Source organism: Acipenser ruthenus, unplaced genomic scaffold (genome assembly GCF_902713425.1).
Source record: "Acipenser ruthenus unplaced genomic scaffold, fAciRut3.2 maternal haplotype, whole genome shotgun sequence".
Lineage (NCBI taxonomy): Eukaryota > Metazoa > Chordata > Actinopteri > Acipenseriformes > Acipenseridae > Acipenser > Acipenser ruthenus.
The window spans coordinates 32,501-55,833 of NW_026708360.1; the positions used below are offsets into that span (position 1 = coordinate 32,501).

At 43.5% G+C, this 23,333-nt stretch overlaps 3 protein-coding genes across 3 annotated transcripts; all 3 read left to right on the forward strand.

Moving 5' to 3' along the window:
* Nucleotides 1–554: 554 nt before the first annotated feature.
* On the forward strand, nucleotides 555–3,827 carry LOC131731698 (GTPase IMAP family member 4-like). Its single transcript, XM_059020985.1, has 2 exons — nucleotides 555–665; nucleotides 2,120–3,827. Exons 1-2 carry the CDS (start codon nucleotides 635–637, stop codon nucleotides 3,355–3,357), a joined length of 1,269 nt encoding a protein of 422 aa, XP_058876968.1. The 5' UTR covers nucleotides 555–634; the 3' UTR covers nucleotides 3,358–3,827.
* A 3,570-nt stretch (nucleotides 3,828–7,397) lies between these two features.
* LOC117967997 (GTPase IMAP family member 8-like) lies at nucleotides 7,398–10,745 on the forward strand. Its single transcript, XM_059020984.1, has 3 exons — nucleotides 7,398–7,516; nucleotides 7,948–8,904; nucleotides 9,351–10,745. Exons 1-3 carry the CDS (start codon nucleotides 7,486–7,488, stop codon nucleotides 10,724–10,726), a joined length of 2,364 nt encoding a protein of 787 aa, XP_058876967.1. The 5' UTR covers nucleotides 7,398–7,485; the 3' UTR covers nucleotides 10,727–10,745.
* A 4,995-nt stretch (nucleotides 10,746–15,740) lies between these two features.
* LOC117432716 (trichohyalin-like) lies at nucleotides 15,741–22,968 on the forward strand. The gene is made up of 3 exons (XM_059020983.1): nucleotides 15,741–15,799; nucleotides 18,387–19,775; nucleotides 20,222–22,968. Exons 1-3 carry the CDS (start codon nucleotides 15,775–15,777, stop codon nucleotides 21,496–21,498), a joined length of 2,691 nt encoding a protein of 896 aa, XP_058876966.1. The 5' UTR covers nucleotides 15,741–15,774; the 3' UTR covers nucleotides 21,499–22,968.
* Nucleotides 22,969–23,333: the final 365 nt, after the last annotated feature.

The following is a 23,333-nucleotide window of genomic DNA, read 5'->3' on the forward strand; positions in this document are numbered from 1 at the left end:
GAGGCAGCGGTAGAATTGTGCGAGTGAGTGTGTTTTTTTGTAAAGTTTCAAATGCTTTTGTATATTTTTTGGTTTAATTTCTTTTTTCGTTTTAGGAAACTTCATTTTGGTGTGTCTTTACTCAGACACACGTGTGGTTTCAATGGTTGTGTAAAGAAATCTGGTTTTGCTCTAGTGTGGGCGTCTGTGTTTCAGGGCGCTTCAGTTCTCGCTGCGCTGTCGTAGTTATTGTGAATCGGGACAGCCCTGGCTATAGGACTACAGCTCCCAGCATGCCTCTGCGCCCGCGGGCATGGTGAGGGATGCTGGGAGCTGTAGTTCTTTAACTGCAACGCGCTGGGCTGGGCTGTATCACATTTCTACTGGTTCTAGTCCCTGTTGTTTAAATATCATTCTTATATTATCCGCGCATTACAATTTGAAGAAGCCTCGCCAGCGCATTTGATCCAATCCGTTCTCATGTCGGTACAGCAGCAATCCCTTCATATTAACAGATCCTCAGCGGTTGGTTTGATCCGCTTCTGTGCCGGTGTTGTAACACCTGGCTGCGGCTTGTCCTGACGTCACGTCCCAGAGACACGCCCCCTGCTTCCTTGCCGTTTGAAAAGCCTCGTCAAAGCGCCGCTGTAGAGAGATGGCAGCTGCGGGTTTTGAACCCGGTGCCGGTGAGTTAAAAACATGACTGTCTTATTAAAGTCGAGGACGATGTAATAATTAACAGACTTTATTGAACCAATAAAAAAACAAGTTTTATTAGGTTTTCAGAAACAAAGAATACAAAGTTTACTTTCGGTTTCAGTTGTTACAGTTTTCAGTTTTTTTTTTACAATCTTATTTGATGTGATGAAATAAACGCTTTCTTTCTTTATAACACATCTCGACGTTGCTTACTTTGATCCACATTTGCCACGAGTGTATATAAATACCACACGGCATGTCTGTAATTATGTGAAAGTTAAAAATGTCCCAAGCCCGTTACTGCGTCAGCGTCAGCAGCAGCCATGGCTTTCCGGAGACAGTGGAACAGTCTGAGATTCGGCGGTCAGTGAACTCGGTCTCTTCACAGGATCGCTTCTATTCTCTCACTGCTCGCTAACATCTCAAGCGCTGTGGATTGAAACAGCGCTCAGGAGACATTGCTGTTTGAGATTCTCTGCTATATTGTATTATTTATTTATTTATTTATTTATTTATTTATTGAGCAGACGCCTTTATCCAAGGTGACTCACAGAGACTAGGGTGTGTGAACTATGCATCAGCTGCAGAGTCACTTACAACTACGTCTCACCCGAAAGACGCAGCACAAGGAGGTGAAGTGACTTGCTCAGGGTCACACAATGAGTCAGTGGCGGAGGTTGGATTTGAACCCGGGACCTCCTGGTTATAAGCCTGTTTCTTTAACCACTGGACCACACAGCCTCCATGGTTCTGTTATCAGGCTCACAAACCAGATGATATATTATCAATGACGCTGGTAATAAATAACATTGTTTGCAGAATTAAGAGACAATGTTGTATAAAAACAATAGAATACGCTCCATTCTGGACACACAGTTTATTTTTGGAAATGTTGTGAAAGTTTATAAGATGATTGAAACAAATCTGTCATTTCATTTTTAGTTAACTTTCATTTATTAAAGAGATGAGCTAGACGGCTATTTGTGGCTATTACTGAGTGTCCTTAAACTATTTTTTCAGAATATTTGCAAAGTCCTGGAAATAGTTGTGAAACCTCAGATTTCTTGGTGGGTTAAAAACTGAATAAATAATTTGTGTGAAGAAATCTTGTTCTGAGCTTCTCTGGACAAATTATTAGGACACTGTTACACCTGCACATGAAAGAACAAACAAGAAATCAAACTGCTAATGCTACAAACCTGCTGACAAACAATTCAGACACTTCACTGACTCTCCTGATTAATGTGCACTATTTGTTTGAAGAGCTTGCTAGTTGTGTCTCTGTACAGCAGCTCCACACATACAGGAACATGCCAGTGCTGTGTGTGACAGGGAGTGTTCTTTCAGCACAGCACGACAACAAGAGGAGAAAACTAATCCAGGGCTTCACATGGAAAGCTTTCATTTCTAAGAGGAACAAACTGTTCTTTCTCTTTAACAGGGCGGGGAATCATGGCTGCAGAACAAGAGGCTGAAGAAACTGTTTCTCAAGAGCTGCACAGCGCCTCTGAGCTGAGAATCGTGCTGCTTGGGATAAGCTGGGCTGGAAAGAGTGCAGCAGGGAACACCATCCTGGACAGAGAGGAGTTTAGATCCGGATCCAGCTCCTCTGCAGGAACAAAGGAGTGTGAGAAGAGAACAGGGGAAGTGTCTGGGAGACGGGTCACTGTGGTCGACACTCCAGACTTGTTAGACACAGCCCGGGTCGAGATTGAGAGATGTGTTTCTCTGTCTGCCCCGGGACCCCACGCTCTCCTCCTGCTGATACGGGTTCATTCAAAAGAAATGATTGACAGTGCAGCGTGGAAGTCTACATTAAAAAAGGATTGCAAATCCTTTGATAAAGTCCAGGAGCTGTTTGGTGAGAAAGCTGTGAGGAACACGATGATCCTTTTCACACGTGGGGATCTTCTGAGAGGCAGGACGATTGAGCAGTACATTGAGGAAGCTGGTGAGGAGCTCCAGCAGCTTGTTGAGAAATGTGGGAACAGGTATCATGTTCTCAACAATAAGAACAGGAGCGATCGCACTCAGGTCACACAGCTCCTGGACAAGATAGACAACATGGTGAAGGGAAGTGGAGGCTGCTACCTCCCAGTATCATCTGAGATTTACCAGGAGGTAGAAGAAAGGATTAGACTAAAGGAACAGGAGCTGAATGAGAAACACAAAGAGGAGCTGAGGAGGAGAGAAGAGGAGATGAAACAGAAATATGAGGAGGAACAGAGGAGGAGAGAAGAGGAGCTGAAACAGAAATATGAGAAGGAACAGAGGAGGAGAGAAGAGGCGATGAAACAGAAATATGAGGAGGAACAGAGTAGGAGAGAAGAGGAGATGAAACAGAAATATGAGGAGGAACAGAGGAGGAGAGAAGAGGAGCTGAAACAGAAATATGAGAAGGAACAGAGGAGGAGAGAAGAGGCGATGAAACAGAAATATGAGAAGGAACAGAGGAGGAGAGAAGAGGCGATGAAACAGAAATATGAGAAGGAACAGAGGAGGAGAGAAGAGGAGATGAAACAGAAATATGAGGAGGAACAGAGGAGGAGAGAAGAGGAGATGAAACAGAAATATGAGGAGGAACAGAGGAGGAGAGAAGAGGAGATGAAACAGAAATATGAGGAGGAACAGAGGAGGAGAGAAGAGGAGATGAAACAGTATAAATGTGTAATCATGTAAATGACCTGTATTTTATTATTAAAATATACTGAAATGTCCATCCGTAGTCTAAACGTGATTTTAAATGTCAGCTTTACTTACCAAAGGGTATACATGTAAAAGTTAGATTTTTAGTTTTTCAAACATTACTTAAAAGAATAACTTTAAATATCTAATAATAATAATAAAAACATTTTAAAAACGTACTCAATAGTAATGGCCATTTCAAATTGGGAGAAAATAATAAAAAATAATTGGCAATGACTAAATTAAAAATAAATAAATAATAATGATCTAAAAATAATAATAAAAACATTAAAAAAATGTAATACGCTTTTCCGCCAAAATGTGTTGCAAGTTATTGCTATAATTATGTTTAAAAGGTTTGATGATATTTCATGTCTAAATGTGTCTGGTATAAGTTCTGATGTTTTGCTTGTATCTTGTGATTAAACAAAATCATTTTGAAATTTCAAGTAGTGTTTTTTTATTTGTCTGCTCAAAAAGCACCATCAAGCATTTTATGTAACCCGAGGCAGACATGTGAATGCTCGTGTGAATGCTTTTTAAACCGTGGGAGGATTGTAATGTTGAGCAGTGTTGAGAGGCTGTGTGTCGTGTGAATGCTTTTTAAACCCTGGGAGGATTGTAATGTTGAGCAGTGTTGAGAGGCTGTGTGTCGTGTGAATGCTTTTTAAACCGTGGGAGGATTGTAATGTTGAGCAGTGTTGAGAGGCTGTGTGTCGTGTGAATGCTTTTTAAACCCTGGGAGGATTGTAATGTTGAGCAGTGTTGAGAGGCTGTGTGTCGTGTGAATGCTTTTTAAACCGTGGGAGGATTGTAATGTTGAGCAGTGTTGAGAGGCTGTGTGTCGTGTGAATGCTTTTTAAACCCTGGGAGGATTGTAATGTTGAGCAGTGTTGAGAGGCTGTGTGTCGTGTGAATGCTTTTTAAACCCTGGGAGGATTGTAATGTTGAGCAGTGTTGAGAGGCTGTGTGTCGTGTGAATGCTTTTTAAACCCTGGGAGGATTGTAATGTTGAGCAGTGTTGAGAGGCTGTGTGTCGTGTGAATGCTTTTTAAACCCTGGGAGGATTGTAATGTTGAGCAGTGTTGAGAGGCTGTGTGTCGTGTGAATGCTTTTTAAACCCTGGGAGGATTGAAAATTTGGGCAGTGTTGAGAGGCTGTGTGTCGTGTGAATGCTTTTTAAACCCTGGGAGGATTGTAATGTTGAGCAGTGTTGAGAGGCTGTGTGTCGTGTGAATGCTTTTTAAACCCTGGGAGGATTGTAATGTTGAGCAGTGTTGAGAGGCTGTGTGTCGTGTGAATGCTTTTTAAACCCTGGGAGGATTGTAATGTTGAGCAGTGTTGAGAGGCTGTGTGTCGTGTGAATGCTTTTTAAACCCTGGGAGGATTGTAATGTTGAGCAGTGTTGAGAGGCTGTGTGTCGTGTGAATGCTTTTTAAACCCTGGGAGGATTGTAATGTTGAGCAGTGTTGAGAGGCTGTGTGTCGTGTGAATGCTTTTTAAACCCTGGGAGGATTGTAATGTTGAGCAGTGTTGAGAGGCTGTGTGTCGTGTGAATGCTTTTTAAACCCTGGGAGGATTGTAATGTTGAGCAGTGTTGAGAGGCTGTGTGTCGTGTGAATGCTTTTTAAACCCTGGGAGGATTGTAATGTTGAGCAGTGTTGAGAGGCTGTGTGTCGTGTGAATGCTTTTTAAACCCTGTGAGGATTGTAATGTTGAGCAGTGTTGAGAGGCTGTGTGTCGTGTGAATGCTTTTTAAACCCTGGGAGGATTGTAATGTTGAGCAGTGTTGAGATGCTGTGTGTCGTGTGAATGCTTTTTAAACCCTGGGAGTATTGTAATGTTGAGCAGTGTTGAGAGGCTGTGTGTCGTGTGAATGCTTTTTAAACCCTGGGAGGATTGTAATGTTGAGCAGTGTTGAGAGGCTTTGTGTCGTGTGAATGCTTTTTAAACCCTGTGAGGATTGTAATGTTGAGCAGTGTTGAGAGGCTGTGTGTCGTGTGAATGCTTTTTAATCAATGTTTCTGATCATCTGCTTTCTTATCAACACAATGTAAAGGGAACATCCCCACTAGACTGGAGCTGCCCAATGTCTTTGATTTTGTACTTGGTGTGAATAGAAAACAGAAAGCCTTGATTGGAACAACATGAGGCAGCAATTCTTATGACAATGCGTGGGGCTGCAGCGGCAGGAGGTGATGAAGGACCCTCCACACTTTATAGCATCGTTTTCACAAGCAGAAACACCCCCGTCCCTTCCAGGACAGTGAGGACAGGGTCATGTATAAAAGGGAATAGAAGCTGTGTTTCTGTGAATAAGGGCAACAAGACCCCCGGTCTGGAACAGTAACAAGAGCCAGCAATTTAATTGTGCTTCATATCACCGGGGAAAGAAATGTTCTGCAGAAAATGTAAAAAGATGTGGTAGAAAAAAGGAAAAATGGTGTAAGTGTGTTTTTAAATGAGTTTTGTCTACTATTTATACATCTACAACAGCATTAGGCTGCAGTGCGCGCATTGCAGCGGTCCCGCTCCGGGACTGTATTTGAGGTTTCACCGCTCCACATCAAACCCACAGTAACGCCACCTGTTCAAACCCCGATACACTCCTCCGTGACGCTGCAGACGGGAGAACAACTCGGGGGGGAAGAAAATGACGGCGCTGCCTACTGAAGAGGAGAGAACTGGTAGGAGAAGCCCCGGGCTGCTGCTGTTTGTATCGACACCTGTAAGGATGTGCTTTTATTGAGGGCTTTTACCGTTTACATCTCCTCGGCATTGCCCGCCAAAAATGAACAAACAACACAGCGGCGCGGACCCTGAGCAGCGCGAGCTGCCAATTCAAACTGGAGGAGTTCGAATCCCAACGGCTGAAGCGGCGCCGCCTGAATATATTAGCGTGGAGTTAAAGATTACACATCAATAAATAAGATATTAGTACATACAGTTTAAAATAATATACGGTAGTATCAATACATTTCAAAAGTCTCGTTTACACCGGGTGGTTGTGTGAAAATGTTTCTATTAACGGAATATAAGAATGGTCAACATTAGCCTACGAAGGGGAATCTGTGGAGAAAATACAAGTGATCAGGTAGGTGTTTTTATTTTTATTATTAATATTATTATCGGGTTACGGGTTGGTTAAGAGATGTTTTTAATTATATTTTTAAAGTTTGAATATGAATGAAAAAAATAGTTCAGGTTTGAATTTTGTGTTTTGGTAAATTGAGATGACGTTGATTTCTTATGAAGTCAGCGACCGTTGTTGTGTTTAAATGTAATTTTAAAAGTTTAAATATGAATGAAAAAATGTTATATTCAGGTGTGGATTTTGTATTTTGATAAAATGTATTGAAATGTATTTCTTATTAGCCCGGGTTCTTATTCAGAAATACTTATTTTTTTTTTTTTCGTTGCCTGGCAACGGCGCCCTTTTCCTGTCGGATGTTAGTAAGGATTGTGATCGGGGCTGCCCCGGTGATATTAGGGTCTGTTGGCATATTCGCGTTGTCTTGGGCCACTCGTGTCAGGCTGAGTTTCTATAAAGAGTGACGCTACAAAGCGCATTCATTTTTAAGGCTGCCCGACACGAAGCGGAATTGGTTCACAAACAGCCGGCAGACACGGCCCAGGGAACACGCTGTTAAAACCAGTTTGTACTGGTAATAAGAAGCCTCTAAAAGATGCTGCCAGTGTATTTTCTACTGGTTCTAGTCCCTGTTTTTTTAAATATCATTCTTATATTATCCGCGCATTGCAATCTGAAGAAGCCTCGTCAGCGCATTTGATCCAATCCGTTCTCATGTCGGTACAGCAGCAATCCCTTTATATTAACATCCTAGTGGCAGGGGCGGTGGAGCTAGGGGTGCCGGGGGGGGGGGGGCGGCAGCTTCGCATGGCTTCCATCATATACAGGGGTTACAGTTTTGTTTAATAGCATTCAGCAGCCACACTTTAAAAATGGTTCCAGTGCCGCTGCCTAGCGGTTCATTTGATCAGCTTGTATGCCGGCCTGTATTGCAAAATCTGGCTGCGGCTTATCCTGACGTCACGTCCCAGAGACACGCCCCCTGCTTCCTTGCCGTTTGAAAAGCCTCGTCAAAGCGCCGCTGTAGAGAGATGGCAGCTGCGGGTTTTGAACCCGGTGCCGGTGAGTTAAAAACATGACTGTCTTATTAAAGTCGAGGGCGATGTAAGAATTACTAGACTGCGTCGAAACAAGAGTTTTATCAGGTTAAAGGAAAGAAAGAAGAACAAGTTTACTTTCGGTTTCAGGTTGAAACGAGCTCGCACAGACTCAGTTGTTACAGTTCATAGTTTTTTACAGTCTTATTTGATAAAATACACGCTTTTTTCTTCTTTCTAATACATCTCGACGTTGCCTACTTTATCGAGTCGGATAATCTGCAGTATAAAATCTTCTCCGCGGCTGATTTTCATTCCCCGCGAGTGTGATACATTACCACACATGTCTGTAATTATACAAAGTGAAAGTAAAACATCTCCCGAGCGCGTCGCAGCGTCAGCAGCAGCCATGGCTTTCATTTCTAAGAGGAGCAAACTGTTCTTTCTCTTTAACAGGGCGGGGAATCATGGCTGCAGAACAAGAGGCTGAAGAAACTGTTTCTCAAGAGCTGCACAGCGCCTCTGAGCTGAGGATCGTGCTGCTTGGGAGAAGATGGGCTGGGAAGAGTGCAGCAGGAAACACCATCCTGGGCAGAGAGGAGTTCAGATCAGGACTGAGGTTCTTTACAACAGTAACGAGGGAGTGTGAGAAGAGAACAGGAGAAGTGTCTGGGAGACGGGTCACTGTGGTCGACACTCCAGACTTGTTTCACACAGACCGGGTCGAGATTGAGAGATGTGTTTCTTTGTCTGCCCCGGGACCCCACGCTTTCCTCCTGCTGATACGGGTGCATTCAAAAGAAATGATTGACACTCACCATGAGTCTATAGTAGAACGGTATTGCGAATCCTTTGATAAAGTGCAGGAGCTGTTTGGTGAGAGAGCTGTGAGGAACACGATGATCCTTTTCACCCGTGGGGATTATCTGGAAGGCAGGACGATTGAGCAGCACATTGAGGAAGCTGGTGAGGAGCTCCAGCAGCTTGTTGAGAAATGTGGGAACAGGTATCATGTTCTCAACACTGAGGACAGGAGCGATCACACTCAGGTCAGACAGCTCCTGGACAAGATAGACAACATGGTGAAGGGAAGTGGAGGCTGCTACCTCCCAATATCATCTGAGGTTTACCAGGAGGTAGAAGAAAGGATTAGACTAAAGGAACAGGAGCTGAATGAGAAACACAAAGAGGAACTGAGGAGGAGAGAAGAGATGAAACAGAAATATGATGAGGAACAGAGGAGGAGAGAAGAGGAGATGAAACAGAAATATGAGGAGGAACAGAGGATGAGAGTAGAGGAGCTGATGGAGAAGTTGAGGAAGCAAATGAAGGAAGAGGAGCTGGAGAAAGAGCCAGAGGAATCCAAGCTGCCTGTCAGGAGAAGGAACAGCATTGATGGAGAGCGTCCCAACTGTAAGTATTCCTTTAATTCCCCCGACTGTCAGTTCAGTAAAATCTTCTTTCTGAGGGAAATACGAAGTTCAGTCTTTCTGTGGGACCTCTTGAGGCAAAATCATTGCTAGCTTACCTGCTGTATTGAACTGCAGTCAGTCTGTGTTATTAGTCGTGACATTGAAGCTTGCTTGCAGCTCTAGAACAAAGAAACATTGATTGATGCTTTAAATAATAGCAAATAAAGTATTAGAAAAAATACTAATAAATCATTCTGTATCCTGTCAGTCTCTATAAAGTGTGTTTTCAATATTGCAGAATACTACAGTAATATTTCATGTAGAAATCTGACTTGCAGGTTAATCATAGAATATCTGTGGTGCTTTAGAGACATCGTGAGCAAAGTCAAGCACAGTCACAGATGTGACATTTCACTTTTCTGAAACAATACACTTGTTGTTTTTCAGTGTCTGGAGGTGAAGGAGAGGCTCCCCTTGCAGATACCCAAGCGCCTCCCAGCCCCCCTGAGCTGAGGATGGTGCTGCTTGGGAAGACTGGGGCTGGGAAGAGTGCAGCAGGAAACACCATCCTGGGCAGAGAGGAGTTCAGATCTGAAGCCAGCTCCTCTGCAGTAACGAGGGAGTGTGAGAAGAGAAAAGGACAAGTGGCTGGGAGACGTGTTGCTGTGATCGACACTCCAGAGCTCTCTCAGGACAAACTCCAGATTAGGATCTGTGTTTCTCTGTCTGCCCCGGGACCCCACGCTTTCCTCCTGGTGATACCGGTGGGCCGATTCACAGAGGAAGAGAGGAGAGCAGTGGAGACAGTCCAGGAGATATTCAGTGAGGAGGCTGTGAGGAGGTACATGATGCTCCTTTTCACACACAGTGACAAACTGAAAGGCAAGACCATTGAGGATTATATTCAGACAGGCAGCAAGGAGCTCCAGCAGCTTGTTGAGAAATGTGGGAACAGGTATCATGTTCTCAACACTGAGGACAGGAGTGATCGCACTCAGGTCAGACAGCTCCTGGACAAGATAGACAACATGGTGAAGGGAAACAACGGCAGCTACTACACCAGTGAGATGTACCAGCAAGCAGAAGCAAAGATCAGACAAAGACAGGAGGAGATATTGAAGGAGAAGGAAGAGACGATACTGAGGGAGGAAGAGGAACTGAGGGAAAAGCACCTGAAAGAACTGGAGAACACGAAAAGGAAGATGAGATTGGAAATCCAGAAACGAGACGAGAAGATCAGAGAGCTGGAGGAGAGGATAGGAGAGCTGGAGGAAGAGCTGAGGAAAGAACAGGGAGAGAATCACAGGATCAAACTGGAGGAAGAGCTGAGGAGAAAGAGAGAGGAGAGAGAAAGGGCAGAGCGAGAGAAGGAGGATTGCATGGAGAAGGGGGAGAGAGAGAGGGGAGAGTACGAGGAGAAACACAGGAGAGAGATAGAGGCAGTCAGGCAACGCTACCAGGAAATCCTTAGACGAGAAGCAGAGAGAGCCAATGAGTTTATAAGCAGATATGAAAAGCCAGCTGAAGCGAGAGGAGAAAGGGCAGCACTAGGGGCAGTGGTGAGTACAGTAGCAGGAGCACTGAGAGAAGGGGCTGAGGTAGGGGCAGTATTACACACAGTATCCAGAGCAATAAGAGAAGAGACAGCGCTAGGGGCAGTAATGCACGCTGCAAAGGAAGCAGTAAGAGAAGGAGCAGCTCAAAGGGCAGTGATCAGTGCAGTAGCAGCAGCACTGAGAGAAGGGGCTGCGATCGGAACAGTATTACACACAGTAGCAGAAGCAATAGAGGCAGCACCACAGGAACCCAGTCAAGAGCAGTGAGACAGGGGGTGGGGCTATTGAACAGGGGGTGGTGTGATTTAACGGGGGGTGGTGTTATTGGAGAGGGGGTGGTGTTATTGAGAGGGGGTGAGGTTCTTGAACAGGGGGGACTGTTCTAGGGCAGCAGTGTAGAGTAGTGGTTAGGGCTCTGCACTCTTGACCGGAGGGTCGTGGGTTCAATCCCAGGTGGGGGACACTGCTGCTGTACCCTTGAGCAAGGTACTTTACCTAGATTGCTCCAGTAAAAAAAAAAATGTATATAAACAGCTGAACCCTGATTTGAATGTGTTGCTCACCTCTGTGATGATCAATGTATATAAACAGCTGAACCCTGATTTGAATGTGTTGCTCACCGCTGTGATGATCAATGTATATAAACAGCTGAACCCTGATTTGAATGTGTTGCTCACCGCTGTGATGATCAATGTATATAAACAGCTGAACCCTGATTTGAATGTGTTGCTCACCTCTGTGATGATCAATGTATATAAACAGCTGAACCCTGATTTGAATGTGTTGCTCACCGCTGTGATGATCAATGTATATAAACAGCTGAACCCTGATTTGAATGTGTTGATCACCGCTGTGATGATCAATGTATATAAACAGCTGAACCCTGATTTGAATGTGTTGTTCACCTCTGTGATGATCAATGTATATAAACAGCTGAACCCTGATTTGAATGTGTTGCTCACCGCTGTGATGATCAATGTATAGAAACAGCTGAACCCTGATTTGAATGTGTTGCTCACCTCTGTGATGATCAATGTATAGAAACAGCTGAACCCTGATTTGAATGTGTTGCTCAGCGCTGTGATGATCAATGTATATAAACAGCTGAACCCTGATTTGAATGTGTTGCTCACCGCTGTGATGATCAATGTATATAAACAGCTGAACCCTGATTTGAATGTGTTGCTCACCGCTGCGATGATCAATGTTTATGATCATCTGCTTTCTTATCAACAAGATGTGAAGCTGAGGGAACAGGAAATGAGGAGCAGCGGCTTGAAACCTGGTTCCAGGAGATCACCGGGAGACCTAGTTTGAGGCAGCTTTGCTGTATCAAACCCCAAGTCTCCCCTGGTGTGCCGTGCAGTGGCCTGAAACCTCGTCTCCTGAAACCAAGTTACAAGCCACAAAGTGACTCTGTGTCCCTTCAGCTTAAGAGCTTAATCAGTGAACAGAACAGAAATGTAAATAATGTAAAAAGCATTATTCCAAAGTGGAATATTATTTTCCAGTGTATAATGAATACACCCTGTTTTATACTAATAAATATTCCTTCAGCAGCTAAGCACCGAGACGCTGTGTATAGCAGAGGACTATAAGGTGTGTGTACCAAGCAGTGTATTAATAAAAGTGTCACTATAGACTCCCTGCAAGCCTGTGTGTGGATCCCTTCATTCTCCAGTCTGACCCTGGATACAGGATAACAAGCCCTTTACAATTCACATGCATTTGCAGGGTTTGTAGTGATCTCAGGGGCTCTCAATAATAAACGCCTGTTTCAATGTGAATTCTTTTCTGTGTTGTTGTTCAGTGTGTGATCAGCCCCTTCATTAAAGCAGGTGGGGGAGTCCCAGGGAGCAGGTTGTGATTTGCAGAGCTGACCTGGGATACAGGGAGGGGGAGGGTGCTGCTGTTGATTCAGCTCTCACCTGGTAGCAGCGTGCAATGGGATGACACTCCTCTCTTACCTGCGGGGCACATATTGCACTGGATCAGTGATTCAAAACAACTGGCTTTACAAAGAGAGAACACAAAGACCCTTGCTTACTAAGAACCTTCAATATATACAGATCTATATATATATCAATACAGCGTGCAATGGGATGACACTCCTCTCTTACCTGCGGGGCACATATTGCACTGGATCAGTGATTCAAAACAACTGGCTTTACAAAGAGAGAACACAAAGACCCTTGCTTACTAAGTGCCTTCAATATATACAGGATGACAGCGTGGATCCTATTGCAGAGCGGTTTGAGCCAGTCCAGGTTTTACATGAATAAGATTCCCATTGCCTACCCTGTGGGAGTATTTACAGCTTCACAGTGATTTGATCAGTTTCACTTCTGGCGTTTCAACAACACTCTGCAGTAGTTCAATTAATTAGTTAATTAATTAATCAAACCCGATTTTAAGAAAACATTATTTTTGATGTTCATGTTAAATCGTTGTGTTACCAGTTTAACCACAGCGTTTATTCCCAGCCCGAGTCTGGTTCCGATTAACTCTTTACTGTCCGGGGCGCTGAACCTCAAACCGGGACGAGCAGCCAGAGCGTCCCCCTGCAATTGCAGAGACGAGGCTGCGCTTGATACGCAAAGGCAGGCTGTGCTGTGCAGGGGGGGTCAGTCTGGGGGGTGTCTAGTTTAGGCTGCAGTGCGCGCATTGCAGCGGTCCCGCTCCGGGACTGTATTTGAGGTTTCACCGCTCCACATCAAACCCACAGTAACGCCACCTGTTCAAACCCCGATACACTCCTCCGTGACGCTGCAGACGGGAGAACAACTCGGGGGGGGGGAAGAAAATGACGGCGCTGACTACTGAAGAGGAGAGAACTGGTAGGAGAAGCCCCGGGCTGCTGCTGTTTGTATCGACACCTGTAAGGATGTGCTTTTATTGAGGGCTTTTACCGTTTACATCTCCTCGGCATTGCCCGCCAAAAATGAACAAACAACACAGCGGCGCGGACCCTGAGCAGCGCGAGCTGCCAATTCAAACTGGAGGAGTTCGAATCCCAACGGCTGAAGCGGCGCCGCCTGAATATATTAGCGTGGAGTTAAAGATTACACATCAATAAATAAGATATTAGTACATACAGTTTAAAATAATATACGGTAGTATCAATACATTTCAAAAGTCTCGTTTACACCGGGTGGTTGTGTGAAAATGTTTCTATTAACGGAATATAAGAATGGTCAACATTAGCCTACGAAGGGGAATCTGTGGAGAAAATACAAGTTATCAGGTAGGTGTTTTTAATTTTATTATTAATATTATTATCGGGTTACGGATGGGTTAAGAGATGTTTTTAATTATTTTTTAAAGTTTGAACATGAATGAAAAAAATAGTTCAGGTTTGAATTTTGTGTTTTGGTAAATTGAGATGACGTTGATTTCTTATTAAGTCAGCGACCGTTGTTGTGTTTAAATGTAATTTTAAAAGTTTAAATATGAATGAATAAATGTTATATTCAGGTGTGGATTTTGTATTTTGGTAAAATGTGTGGAAATGTATTTCTTATTAGCCCAGGTTCTTATTCAGAAATACTTTTTTTTTTTTTTTCGTTGCCTGGCAACGGCGCCCTTTTCCTGTCGGATGTTAGTAAGGATTGTGATCGGGGCTGCCCCGGTGATATTAGGGTCTGTTGGCATATTCGCGTTGTCTTGGGCCACTCGTGTCAGGCTGAGTTTCTATAAAGAGTGACGCTACAAAGCGCATTCATTTTTAAGGCTGCCCGACACGAAGCGGAATTGGTTCACAAACAGCCAGCAGACACGGCCCAGGGAACACGCTGTTAAACTGAGATATTCTGTCTCGCTGTGCTGGAGTTGCTGCAATAAAAATCGCATTCATAGTTCGGGGCTTTTCTCTTGAACCCTTATTTTGTTGAGGTTAGCTGTGAAACTAAAGGGTTAGGCTCGTACATTTACCCATTAGGGGTCTGTCAGTCAGTATGTAACATCTCAAACTCTTTGGTTTCAGTATTGCGTTTATTACATAGAGCGCTGTGTGTGTTGTTCGGTGTTGCTGTATAATGCTTGACTCGGCTGCCCTCTTCAGGACAGATTGTGCACATGCGCAGATCCTGTCTGGAAGGTATTCTGTTCACCTGGCATCTAGCCTGGTTTGTTTGGAAATGTACAATACTGGAAATGAATTGTCTTGCGGGTTCAACGAGCAAACTGGTTGCAGCTGGTCAAGTTTCTCAGGGATATTGTAGTCGCTGGAAAGTTGACCTGTTGTATGGATTTGTTGATTTCTTCCAAAGTAATGCTTCTGTGCCTGTGGGTTTGCATAGAGTGCAGAATGACTGAAGGGACGCATTGCAAAGATGTTTTTAATACATGTATTGGATACACTTCAAAATATATTCAGTTACATTATTTAATAAATGTATTTGCAATAATAACCCCCATGTTGTTAATGTATGGAGCTCCATCCTTACAATAACAGAATCGGGTGTGAAGCGCATGCAGTAAATATTAGTAAATTATAACTACAGTATACCATGTAATTATTGCACCTGCATTTTGAACTGTATCTCATTTATTGATGTGTCTTGAGGTGTGTCTGTGTTTGTGCAGCTTGCTATACCCTCCATTTAAACAAGGTCAATCTTTTAATTATAACTCAGTTATCATTCAGCTTGTTCTGCAATGCGGTCGCTGCCATGTTATTATTTTCTGAATATCGCAGCCCATAGTAACTGCAATGTAACTCCAATAGTATCTATGGCATTGCAGTGCTGTTAATGGTACCTATGAAGTACTGTATAGTGATGAAGCAATCAGCTGCATGTTAAATATCCCTTTTTAAAGTGTGTCGGCTCTATTCAGTGAACAGGGATCTTTGCTCACTGGCGGTATCAGTTTGAGATGCACCAGGAGACACGGCACCTTTAATTTACAGGACATGCAGTAATAAAACTGGCCAGAGGGGGCGCGTGTTTGTAATTGTCATTCTGCCACCACTGCTGCAACTTCACCTGCTAATATCTCATAAAGCATTTCACATGCCAGCTTCACATTTACAATGTCATGGAAACAATACAGTGTAGACTGATTCCTCTCAATCCGACTCCAAGGATCTCATCCTTAAAACACAGTTAAAGTCTATTGAAACAGGCAGTTTACAGCCCCGCACACACAGGAGCACACTTTGCTCCCTGGCAGTACCAGTGTGTTCATTTACAGCAATAAAACAGAAAATCATATAAGAAATGATGTGGCACTAAATCAATAAAAAAACGTTACTGATCAAGCTCCCTTTGGACTCCAGCGCCATTGTCTTCACTAGGGAGCAGAAGAAGGGAGAGATGGCGGCCGCCGGTTCAGACCCTGGTGAGTTATTTCTTCAGATCTTCATTTCTGTAAAGAATCGGTTCACTTAATGTTGTGCTGGACAGCAGGACTCTTATAACAAGTATAGAGTCACTGAGTGAGAAACAGTGCAAAGTAACAAGCTAGAAATCAATGTGAGAGACTGGGCAGGGCAGGTTTGCTTTCCAGTTCAGGTATTTAGAGACGGTGCAATGATCCAGCCTTGTGCTTTTCAAAGCTTGGTCAGGCTGTCGCTTGCTTTCAAGTTGTATTGAAAATTAAGTTAAAGTAATAAAACAAAACTTTATAAACATAAAAAATTATAAATGAGACAATTCATGTAAGCCTGGGCACACACCATTCCAGCTGGATGAATTGAACCCTCACTGTTCTGTTCAGATATTTATTAAATGTTTGATCAAATTCTCATTGCGTGCAAATGATTCAGAGTGAATGTGAAAGTAAATCAAAATCTAAAAGTGAATTTGTTGAAATCAGAATTAAAAGGGATTGGGGGTTCTACCTGCTTATTTACTTACAGTTATATATAAAAAAACACATGAGCTCATAACAGTGTAATCTCTTTATAAACTATGGGGCTCCTTTAATTAGCATATATATATATATATTAAACATGAGCTCATAACAGTGTAATCTCTTTATAAACTATGGGGCTCCTTTAATTAGCATATATATTTTAAACATGAGCTCATAACAGTGTAATCTCTTTATAAACTATGGGGCTCCTTTAATTAGCATATATATTTTAAACATGAGCTCATAACAGTGTAATCTCTTTATAAACTATGGGGCTCCTTTAATTAGCATATATATTTTAAACATGAGCTCATAACAGTGTAATATCTTTATAAACTATGGGGCTCTTTTAATTAGCATATATATATTTTAAACATGAGCTCATAACAGTGTAATCTCTTTATAAACTATGGGGCTCTTTTAATTAGCATATATATATTTTAAACATGAGCTCATAACAGTGTAATCTCTTTATAAACTATGGGGCTACTTTAATTAGCATATATATATATATTAAACATGAGCTCATAACAGTGTAATCTCTTTATAAACTATGGGGCTCCTTTAATTAGCAGCACACAGTGAAAGCTTGAGCTCACACTGCTGCACAGGAGTTTGGTTCCAGACCCATTTCTCATGTTGTTCATTTGAAACCTGGGTTGAGGGAAGGTATGCATGGACTAAACAAATAACCTGAATAATAATAATAATAATAATAATAATAATAATAATAATAATAATAATAATGCATAAACCTCAGTGAAAAGTCAAGTTTTTGTTTAGACCAAACAGATGTTCCAAAGCAGTCCCCTAATTTAGCTGTTTCTATTAAGTTCAATGGGCTGAGATGCCAGTTCATTGGTATCTGCATGGTGGTGCTGGATGGGAATCCTGACCCCTGTGGTTGAAGCAGGTAATGCAATGCCAGTGCTCTTTGCATTGTAGCTACAGCTTGTATGCTGGCTTCTCTAAAGTGTTTGAAAGACACCTTCCTGGTGTACAGCTCTGTACAGCACATACAAGAACATACAAGCAATCAACTGTTAATGTTACCGTGGCAGGGCAAACACCCTGCACGTGTAAATAATGTTTTGTATCGTTGTGTATAGTTTAAAAATATATGTAAGTGTGCACTAGATTTGGCAGGTTTTTGCAGTTGTACATAAAGTTGTGCAGTTTTGAATTTAAGTTTGGCAGGGATGGGGTTAAATCCAACTCTGCCAAATCCATGTGCGGAATGTGGCTGGGGCTTAATTGACTAATTGATGATCAATTAAGCCCAGCCACATGGTATAAAAAGGAGCTGGAAAGCCAGTTCTGCTGTTCTAGTTCCAGCAAGTGTGCAGCTGCACTGTTGTGTGGAGAGACAGAGTGAGTGAACTGTGTAGGGATTCATTTAGGGGATTTTGATCCCACCCCAGTTTATTTTAGTGTGTCATAGAGTAGGTTCTGGAGCGGGACCTCGCTTTTAGTGGGAGCAGCGCTAAGCCAGTGTTTGGCAGACTTTTGTTTTTAGCTGTTTTCTCACTGTGTTTGTTTTGCATTTTTGAATCTCTTATTTTGATTCCACTCTGTCTGTGTATGTCCTCGTGCACCAGGGCTGTCATTGCTGGTACCCTAGTGGCGGCCACCTGTCACTGCAACTTTTTTGTTTACTTGAATAAAACCTGGATGCCTGAGTGGCGTTGTCAACTGCCTCCCTCTGTCTCGCTCTCATCATTCAGTGAACACCCACAACTAAAGTAGCAGGTACTAAGACCCCCTGTTACAGTTACAAAGCTAGTGAGAAAAAACAGAGGCACACGACTGAGTAACAGCGTTAAACAAGTTACTGTATTGTCACTAACATTGATATATATTTGAGAGGGTGATGTTCTTTGTAGTGGAGTGAAGAGCTTGCTAGTTGTGTCTCTGTACAGCAGCTCCACACATACAGGAACATGCCAGTGCTGTGTGTGACAGGGAGTGTTCTTTCAGCACAGCACGACAACAAGAGGAGAAAACTAATCCAGGGCTTCACATGGAAGGCTTTCATTTCTAAGAGGAGCAAATTGTTCTTTCTCTTTAACAGGGCGGGGAATCATGGCTGCAGAACAAGAGGCTGAAGAAACTGTTTCTCAAGAGCTGCACAGCGCCTCTGAGCTGAGGATCGTGCTGCTTGGGAGAAGCTGGGTTGGGAAGAGTTCATCAGGAAAAATCATCCTGGGCAGAGAGGAGTTCAGATCCGGATTCAGCTCCTCTGCAGAAACAAAGGAGTGTGAGAAGAGAACAGGAAAAGTGGCTGGGAGACGGGTCACTGTGGTCGACACTCCAGACTTGTTAGACACAGACCAGGTCGAGATTGAGAGATGTGTTTCTCTGTCTGCCCCGGGACCCCACGCTTTCCTCCTGGTGATACCCGTGTATCCAAAAGAAATGATTGACACTTGTCGTGAGTCTATAGTAGAACAGTATTGCAAATCCTTTGATAAAGTGCAGCAGCTGTTTGGTGAGAGAGCTGTGAGGAACACGATGATCCTTTTCACTCGCGGGGATCTTCTGGAAGGCAGGACGATTGAGCAGTACATTGAGGAAGCTGGTGAGGAGTTCCAGCAGCTTGTTGAGAAATGTGGGAACAGGTATCATGTTCTCAACAATAAGAACAGGAGCGATTGCACTCAGGTCACACAGCTCCTGGACAAGATAGACAACATGGTGAAGGGAAGTGGAGGCTGCTACCTCCCAAATGGGATTTACCAGGAGGTAGAAGAAAGGATTAGACTAAAGGAACAGGAGCTGAATGAGAAACACAAAGAGGAACTGAGGAGGAAAGAAGAGATGAAACAGAAATATGAGGAGGAACAGAGGAGGAGAGAAGAGATGAAACAGAAATATGAGGAGGAACAGAGGAGGAGAGAAGAGGAGATGAAACAGAAATATGAGGAGAAACAGAGGAGGAGAGAAGAGATGAAACAGAAATTTGAGGAGGAACAGAGGAGGAGAGAAGAGGAGATGAAACAGAAATATGAGGAGGAACAGAGGAGAAGAGAAGAGGAGATGAAACAGAAATATGAGGAGGAACAGAGGAGGAGAGAAGAGGAGATGAAACAGAAATATGAGGAGGAACAGAGGAGGAGAGAAGAGATGAAACAGAAATATGAGGAGGAACAGAGGAGGAGAGAAGAGGAGATGAAACAGAAATATGAAGAGGAACAGAGGAGGAGAGAAGAGGAGATGAAAGAGAAATATGAGGAGGAACAGAGGAGGAGAGAAGAGGAGATGAAAGAGAAATATGAGGAGGAACAGAGGAGGAGAGAAGAAATGAAACAGAAATATGAGGAGGAACAGAGGAGGAGAGAAGAGGAGCTGATGGAGAAGTTGAGGAAGCAAATGAAGGAAGAGGAGCTGGAGAAAGAGGCAGAGGAATCCAAGCTGCCTGTCAGGAGAAGGAACAGCATTGATGATGGACATCGTCCCAACTGTAAGTATTCCTTTTATTCCCCCGACTGTCAGTTGAGTAAAATCATCTTTCTGAGGCAAATATGAAGTTCAGTCTTTCTGTGGGACCTCTTGAAGTAAAATGATTGCTAGCTTACCTGCTGTATTGAACTGCAGTCAGTCTGTGTTATTAGTCGTGACATTGAAGCTTGCTTGCAGCTCTAGAACAAAGAAACATTGATTGATGCGTTAAATGATAGCAAATAAACTATTACTAAAAATACCAATAAATCATTCTGTATCCTGTCACTCTCTATAAAGCGTGTTTTCAATATTGCAGAATACTACAGTAATATTTCATGTAGAAATCTGACTTGCAGGTTAATCATAGAATATCTGTGGTGCTTTAGAGACATCATTAGCAAAGTCAAGCACAGTCACAGATGTGACATTTCACTTTTCTGAAACAATACACTTGTTGTGTTTCAGTTTCTGGAGGTGAAGGAGAGGCTCCCCTTGCAGATACCCAAGCGTCTCCCAGCCCCCCTGAGCTGAGGATGGTGCTGCTTGGGAAGACTGGGGCTGGGAAGAGTGCAGCAGGAAACACCATCCTGGGCAGAGAGGAGTTCAGATCTGAAGCCAGCTCCTCTGCAGTAACGAGGGAGTGTGAGAAGAGAAAAGGACAAGTGGCTGGGAGACGTGTTGCTGTGATCGACACTCCAGAGCTCTCTCAGGACAAACTCCAGATTAGGAGCTGTGTTTCTCTGTCTGCCCCGGGACCCCACGCTTTCCTCCTGGTGATACCGGTGGGCCGATTCACAGAGGAAGAGAGGAGAGCAGTGGAGACAGTCCAGGAGATATTCAGTGAGGAGGCTGTGAGGAGGTACATGATGCTCCTTTTCACACACAGTGACAAACTGAAAGGCAAGACCATTGAGGATTATATTCAGACAGGCAGCAAGGAGCTCCAGCAGCTTGTTGAGAAATGTGTGAACAGGTATCATGTTCTCAACACTGAGGACAGGAGAGATCGCACTCAGGTCACACAGCTCCTGGACAAGATAGACAACATGGTGAAGGGAAACAACGGCAGCTACTACACCAGTGAGATGTACCAGCAAGCAGAAGCAAAGATCAGACAAAGACAAGAGGAGATACTGAAGGAGAAGGAAGAGACAATACTGAGGGAGGAAGAGGAACTGAGGGCAAAGCACCTGAAAGAACTGGAGAACACGAAAAGGAAGATGAGATTGGAAATCCAGAAACGAGACGAGAAGATCAGAGAGCTGGAGGAGAGGATAGGAGAGCTGGAGGAAGAGCTGAGGAAAGAACAGGGAGAGAATCACAGGATCAAACTGGAAGAAGAGCTGAGGAGAAAGAGAGAGGAGAGAGAAAGGACGGAGCGAGAGAAGGAGGAGTGCATGGAGAAGGGGGAGAGAGAGAGGGGAGAGTACGAGGAGAAACACAGGAGAGAGATAGAGGCAGTCAGGCAGCGCTACCAGGAAATCATTAGACCAGAAGCAGAGAAATCCAATGACTTTGTGAAGCGCTGTGTGAAGCCAGCAGCAGTATTACTGGGAGCAGCGGCAGGGGCACTGCTAGGGGCAGCAGCAGGAGCTCTGAGGGGTCCATTCGGAGCTGCAGCAGGAGCTGCTATTGGATCTGTAGCAGGAGCCCAAGTAGGAGCTCTGATAGGAGGAGCAGCCAGGGCAGGAGTAGCAGAGAGCTCAGACACACACACACACAGAAGCAGAGAGCTCAAATAAACTCCTAACCTCACCCCCTGTGCCACTCCAGGGCTCACAGCTGACAGAAAGAAATGTGTGGGAGGACCCCCCCGAGTCACATGACGACACGACATTTCCTGTCGGGGTGACATTAAAAGCCAGCTGGCTTTCTTGACTAAAGAGACATCCAAGTGTTCTCGTAATCCTCGCCCTTTTTATGCGATTAGGAAAAGCTTCATCAAGCAGCTCATTATAATGACATGTTGTTAAATATGATTGTGTTTGTCTCCACGGCTGCGTATCCAGAGCCTTTCTTTCTACAGCACAGTGTCAGGTTTGAGTCGAGCACTGTGAGCCTCTTGCGAAGCTGTAACTCGCTGGGAAATGCACACTTTATCAATGGATTTGAATCAATGTCTAGAAACCACTGCGAGCTGGTGAATGGAAAATCTCTCTGCAGAATCACAGTGACAGATGAACGCTGTGAATCTAGGAGGCAGTGCGGTCCAGTGGTTAAAGTCCAGGGCTTGTAACCAGGAGGACACTGGTTCAAATCCCAGCTCTGTCACTGACTGACTCACTGTCAATACCATGTGCTTTGCCTAGGTCCTGAGTATTTCAACCGGGCAGCAGTGTGGAGTAGCGGTCAGGGCTCTGGACTCTTGACCGGAGGGTCGTGGGTTCAATCCCAGGTGGGGGACACTGCTGCTGTACCCTTGTGCAAGGTACTTTACCTAGATTGCTCCAATAAAAACCCAACTGTATAAATGGGTAATAGTATGTAAAAATAATGTGATATCTTGTAACAATTGTAAGTCGCCCTGGATAAGGACGTCTGCTAAGAAATAAATAATAATATTGGAGAGGGGGTGGGGTTATTGAACAGGGGGTGTAGTTTATGGATTAGCGTTGCTGTTGTAACCACATGTATATTTTACACATATTTTAAATGAAAGACAACAGTTCAAATGCAGGCTGCTTGTATTGTGTGTGTGTGTGTGTGTATAGTGTGTGTGTGTGTGTGTATATATATATGTATTGTTTATAAGATGTATTTGTAAGCGAGATAAACACCTTTTAAAATAAAAGGCCACAATACAGTTCCTTAAGACTTAAGTACTATGTTAATGCATATTTAATTTTGTTTGATTTCATTCATAAGAATCTTTAGGGGTGTCAATAATTCTGAATCTTTTTGAGAGTTTTTTATTACTTGTTAATAAAATTTTTTTTTTTTTCTCTGAGCAATTGTATTAGAATAAAAGAACATGGCTTTCACATATATTTGAGCATATTTTACACAATATATTGTATATATTGTTCATAAGATGTATTTGTAAGTGAGATAAACACCTTTTAAAATAAACGGCGTCCTGTGGTGTTCTTGTAAAGATGTGAATCAGTAACCAGCTCGCGTGTTAGCCTTGGGCTCCGAGCTGCAGAACAAGGTCAGCTGCTTCACTATTGAAAACATCCGACTCTATTACAAAACACCGTTGCATTCCTTCACTATAAAAATAAATAAATCCCAGAGCTGGGATCAGTTCTGTTTTTTTTTTTCAATTCCAATTCCTTTTTAAAATCAGCACCTCTTGAAGGAATCCCAATTGGAATGGATTTGAGAGGCGTATTAATAATCGCTGTGATGGTTCAACCACTTTCATTTGAATCTGATTTGAATGGACTGACAGACAGACAGGCAGGCAGACAGGGTAGCAGTGTGGAGTAGTGGTTAGGGCTCTGGACTCTTGACCGGAGGGTTGTGGGTTCAATCCCAGGTGGGGGACACTGCTGCTGTACCCTTGAGCAAGGTACTTTACCTAGATTGCTCCAGTAAAAACCCAACTGTATAAATGGGGAATTGTATGTAAAAA

Excerpts from the sequence above, each read along its gene's own strand:
- LOC131731698 (XM_059020985.1), top strand. The coding sequence starts at position 635 with ATGGCAGCTGCGGGTTTTGAACCCGGTGCCG. Across the intron at positions 666-2,119 it reads GGGTTTTGAACCCGGTGCCG|GGCGGGGAATCATGGCTGCA; the intron begins GTGAGTTAAAAA and ends TCTCTTTAACAG.
- LOC117967997 (XM_059020984.1), top strand. The coding sequence starts at position 7,486 with ATGGCAGCTGCGGGTTTTGAACCCGGTGCCG. Across the intron at positions 7,517-7,947 it reads GGGTTTTGAACCCGGTGCCG|GGCGGGGAATCATGGCTGCA; the intron begins GTGAGTTAAAAA and ends TCTCTTTAACAG. Across the intron at positions 8,905-9,350 it reads TGATGGAGAGCGTCCCAACT|TGTCTGGAGGTGAAGGAGAG; the intron begins GTAAGTATTCCT and ends GTTGTTTTTCAG.
- LOC117432716 (XM_059020983.1), top strand. The coding sequence starts at position 15,775 with ATGGCGGCCGCCGGTTCAGACCCTG. Across the intron at positions 15,800-18,386 it reads GGCCGCCGGTTCAGACCCTG|GGCGGGGAATCATGGCTGCA; the intron begins GTGAGTTATTTC and ends TCTCTTTAACAG. Across the intron at positions 19,776-20,221 it reads TGATGGACATCGTCCCAACT|TTTCTGGAGGTGAAGGAGAG; the intron begins GTAAGTATTCCT and ends GTTGTGTTTCAG.